Source organism: Vigna umbellata, chromosome 5 (genome assembly GCF_029865625.1).
Source record: "Vigna umbellata cultivar VRB3 chromosome 5, Vumbellata_1.0, whole genome shotgun sequence".
Classification (NCBI taxonomy): domain Eukaryota; kingdom Viridiplantae; phylum Streptophyta; class Magnoliopsida; order Fabales; family Fabaceae; genus Vigna; species Vigna umbellata.
The window spans coordinates 34,367,672-34,372,144 of NC_142169.1; the positions used below are offsets into that span (position 1 = coordinate 34,367,672).

At 37.2% G+C, this 4,473-nt stretch overlaps 1 protein-coding gene across 1 annotated transcript; it reads left to right on the plus strand.

Moving 5' to 3' along the window:
- The first annotated feature begins 277 nt into the window (after positions 1 to 277).
- Positions 278 to 4,262, plus strand: LOC148198178 (auxin transporter-like protein 1). Its single transcript, XM_088116356.1, has 9 exons — positions 278 to 1,078; positions 1,173 to 1,354; positions 1,628 to 1,813; positions 1,943 to 2,055; positions 2,251 to 2,434; positions 2,538 to 2,635; positions 3,241 to 3,448; positions 3,584 to 3,841; positions 3,928 to 4,262. Exons 2-9 carry the CDS (start codon positions 1,184 to 1,186, stop codon positions 4,141 to 4,143), a joined length of 1,434 nt encoding a protein of 477 aa, XP_087972482.1. The 5' UTR covers positions 278 to 1,078; positions 1,173 to 1,183; the 3' UTR covers positions 4,144 to 4,262.
- Positions 4,263 to 4,473: the final 211 nt, after the last annotated feature.

The following is a 4,473-nucleotide window of genomic DNA, read 5'->3' on the forward strand; positions in this document are numbered from 1 at the left end:
TTTTAACTAAAATAATATTAGACATAATATAATTTCATATTAATTATAAAATTTCATATTAATTATAAAATTTCATATTTTTCAACATAATAACTATAAAATATAAAATATAAAATATAAAATATTCAACAAATAAAAGAATTGAATAAATTTTAGAAGTATCCAATTTTTTCATAATATATAATATAATTAGTTAAGCTTATTTATGATCATCCTATACAGAAGATGAAAAAGTACTTATATTTTAATGCTGCTTCTCTTTTCATGAATTATTACTTCTACTCAAATCTTCATTTGTGGATACACGGTAATAAAAATGGAGGAATGAGTAGCGTCACTGTCACACAAATGCCTGAAAATTACTATTCTACTGTCACATTCTCATTTCTCACCAGCCATTTTAAAAAAGTCTTGAGTGACAGCCAAACCAAAAGGATCTCACAGCAGAGACAAATAATAGCAGGAGAGAGAGAATGCAGAAAAAAAAAAGATCACACTATAAAGAGAAGGCCAAGCCAAACCAAAGACTGTGACAAATGTAACCACAGTTGAAACTCAAACACTTTTTTCTTGTTTTGCCTATTGCCTATGGTTTCTCTTCTGTACCTTTCTGTCAGATCTCCATTCTCCAACTCCAAGAGTTCAGCTCAACTTTCCTGACCTCAACTTTTTCATTTCCCATTATTTAATAAACAGGAACTGTTTCTTGCTCACTGGGTTTCCGCTATCTACATGCATTGAAATTGCTACTACACTAGCTGCTTCTTCTGCCAATTTCTCCGCATTTAACACCCTGAACTCAAAAGGTGGTTGAGGGTAGGAGTAATAAAGTGGAGATAGGAGTTTCAGTTATTGTAATTATGAAACTTTACCAGAGTGAGTGGTAAAGCCGCAAGAACTGCCCATAGTAAGGAAATGAGATAAGCACGCTGGTTTGGAAAGAGTTACAAGGAACCTTCCCTGATTTGCTGCACCTTAAAGGGCTACCTTCCAAGTTCTCAGTTATAAATCAGCAAGAGAAACAAACCCTTTCAACATTGTCCAACTTTCTTGCTTTAGTTGTGTTCTTGAATTTTTGGTACTATCTTTCACACACCAAAGTCTCTTCTCTTGTCAGGTTTCAGAGTATTTTAGTTTAGATCCTAAGTACTTGTGTGTATGTGTTTTGACAGATTGGAAAAAGATGTCGCGCCAGAAGCAAGGAGAAGAAGCCATGATGTCGAGTCTCAACCAAACTGTCGAGCGTGAGGAGGGAGAGGAAGTCAAAGGGGAGACGTCACATTTTACCTTAAAAAATGCTTTCTGGCATGGTGGTTCTGCCTATGATGCTTGGTTCAGCTGTGCCTCAAATCAGGTAAACATGAGTCAGGAGAATGTGATACGATTTGCAGATAACTATTCTCAGGTTTTCCTGTATATAATATCATTTGCTTGAAAGGTCATTTTTTTTTCAATAAATCTCAATATTTACAAATTAGCTGTGGTTGTTCTCCCAAAGAAAGGAGTAAAGGATTTCTTGTCTCAAGATAAGAGATGAGATTCTGCGGTTGAACACAGTTTTGGTTAGTCTGAAACGGAAAATGTAAAAAAAATGTTTTTTTTTTTTTTCTGGTTTTGTGATGTGCAGGTTGCCCAGGTTCTGTTGACTCTGCCTTACTCTTTCGCACAGCTGGGGGTGGTTTCAGGCGTTGTATTCCAAGTGTTCTATGGCTTGCTGGGGAGTTATACTGCTTATTTAATTAGTACTCTGTACATTGAGTACAGAAGCCGGAAAGAGAAAGAGAATGTCAGCTTCAAAAACCATGTCATCCAGGTTAGATATCCAAAGAACCTATATAACAAACAATTGAAAGACTTTTTACCCCCTTTTCCACCCTACACAGTGGCATTTTTGTTTTTACTCTTAATATATGAAACAAGTTTCCCTTCAATTTCTTTGCAGTGGTTTGAAGTGTTGGAAGGCTTACTGGGTCCATACTGGAAAGCCATAGGATTGGCCTTCAATTGCACTTTTCTCCTCTTTGGATCTGTTATCCAGCTCATAGCTTGTGCCAGGTTTTAATTTCCTCATTACTTAATTGTATCTACTTGTTTTATGGATCAGTAATATCTTTCCATCTATTATACCGGGTTAGAATGTGCAACACTAGCCTAACATACGAGTGTGAGTTGATTGAACTAGATATGTATCATCCTATCCAAAAGGTTTAACTTCTTTAAGGTTACATAAACTCTTTTCTTTATATGCAGTAATATATACTACATCAATGATCACTTGGACAAGAGGACTTGGACCTACATATTCGGAGCTTGTTGTGCCACCACAGTGTTCATTCCATCATTTCACAACTACAGGATATGGTCCTTCCTTGGTCTTGGCATGACCACGTACACTGCTTGGTATTTGACCATCGCATCGCTTGTTCATGGCCAGGTAAGCAAAACCAACAACCTTAAACGTTTTTCTCCGGTGAGGTTTCTACTCTTTGAAATTGTCTCCACTAAACTTGGTTTGAAAACTGTTTTTCATTTGATAGGTTGAAAATGTGACACATTCGGGCCCAAAAAAGTTGGTTTTGTATTTCACAGGCGCCACCAACATACTCTACACTTTCGGCGGGCACGCCGTCACAGTGTATGTACCTTTAAATATTTTGCTTATTAAGTTGGACCAAACAATCATGATATTGTTTTTTTTATCTTGTCTGAGGCAGACACCAAATAAAGATAATTTGAAAATTTCACTGCACGGTCCCCTTTCTTCAACTGCACCTTTATCATCCTGCATTCATTTCTAATGACCCTCGGAAATAGGACAAATATTCTATGCAGCACTTTTGAATAGCTATTACGATGGTGTCTTGGCTCACGGTTATACTCTGTCATTACCAGTAAAAAATGTTCAGACCCCACTTCAACTTTTTTTTTTTCTTACTTCGTTTCAAACTAGATTTATAGCGTTCAGATTTTGCTTCACCCGGAAGACTCCGTGTATAATTTTGTAGTATGTAAAATAACAAGGTCGCGACATTTTACACTGTGGTACGCCCTTGTCATGTATTTCACTGTGGAACATAAATACACACATTAATTATGTTTGTTTGTCTTTCTGGCATTGTCCACCGTGAATTGTTTGATTGTTCAACTAGCTAACTGGTGCCAAATGCTTGTGTTTACCTTTTGACACTAACATTATCTTGGAAATTAACTGGTGGCATGTGATACAAATATATATTTCAGGGAAATCATGCATGCAATGTGGAAGCCTCAGAAGTTCAAATATATATATCTGTATGCAACATTTTATGTGTTCACCCTCACTATCCCCTCTGCCGTTTCCGTGTACTGGGCATTCGGGGATCAACTTTTGAATCACTCCAATGCCTTCTCACTTCTCCCGCGTACTGGCTGGCGTGACGCTGGTGTCATCCTAATGCTCATTCACCAGGTCCTTATATACTTTCTCTAAATTACTACATAATTCAGAACCATCACGTGTCAGTGTTAAGTTGAGATTACTCTATATCTTAGCGATGTTCTTACTTAGATGCTGATAGTCCGTCTTTTTGTACGTGAGTTGCAGATTATCACATTTGGCTTTGCTTGTACGCCATTGTATTTTGTGTGGGAAAAAGTGATAGGGATGCATGACACAAAGAGCATATGCTTGAGGGCTCTAGCAAGGTTGCCTGTGGTCATACCGATATGGTTTTTGGCTATTATTTTCCCTTTCTTTGGGCCCATTAATTCAGCTGTGGGGGCTCTTTTGGTGAGCTTCACCGTTTACATCATTCCCGCTTCGGCCCATATGCTCACCTTCAGATCTGCCACGGCAAGACAGGTACCTCTATCATCAAATTACTAATGATGTTTGTCTATGAAGACCATAATCTGATTATGACTTGTTTATTTTGGTATTTTAAACAGAATGCTGCGGAGAAATTGCCCTTTTTCATTCCAAACTGGACATTGATGTACGTGGTGAATGCATTGGTTGTGGTGTGGGTTCTGGTGGTGGGCTTTGGGTTTGGAGGATGGGCTAGCATGGTAAATTTCATCAAACAGGTTGACACATTCGGACTATTTGCCAAGTGCTACCAGTGCCCGCCCAAACTCACCAACCATACCCTCCATCACTCATAAAAACTATGTTTTTTTTTTCATGTTGTTGTATTCTCCTGTTTAATCTTCTCGTCATATTACTTTTAATGCTTTTGAACATATATGATATTATACAATAATTTCTTAGAATACTTTTTACATATTAACTTTTTTTTCTCTAATTTTTTTTAATATTTATTTTCTTAATTGTTTGACCTCGTCATAAACATCAATACGGCTAGCTTAGGGATAGATGGTAGCCATGAAGGAACAGCTAGTAAAACCTGCACAAGTCCCTATTACAGCTTCCATTTTTAATAAAACATGTTTCTCCAAACCTTCAATCGATGAGACTGTAACCAGCTGGATTCT

Coding starts and splice junctions, on each gene's coding strand:
- LOC148198178 (XM_088116356.1), top strand. CDS start 1,184: ATGTCGCGCCAGAAGCAAGGAGAAGAAGCCATGATGTCGAGTCTCAAC. Junction 1,814..1,942: donor TCAAAAACCATGTCATCCAG/GTTAGATATCCA, acceptor ATTTCTTTGCAG/TGGTTTGAAGTGTTGGAAGG. Junction 2,435..2,537: donor CATCGCTTGTTCATGGCCAG/GTAAGCAAAACC, acceptor TTCATTTGATAG/GTTGAAAATGTGACACATTC.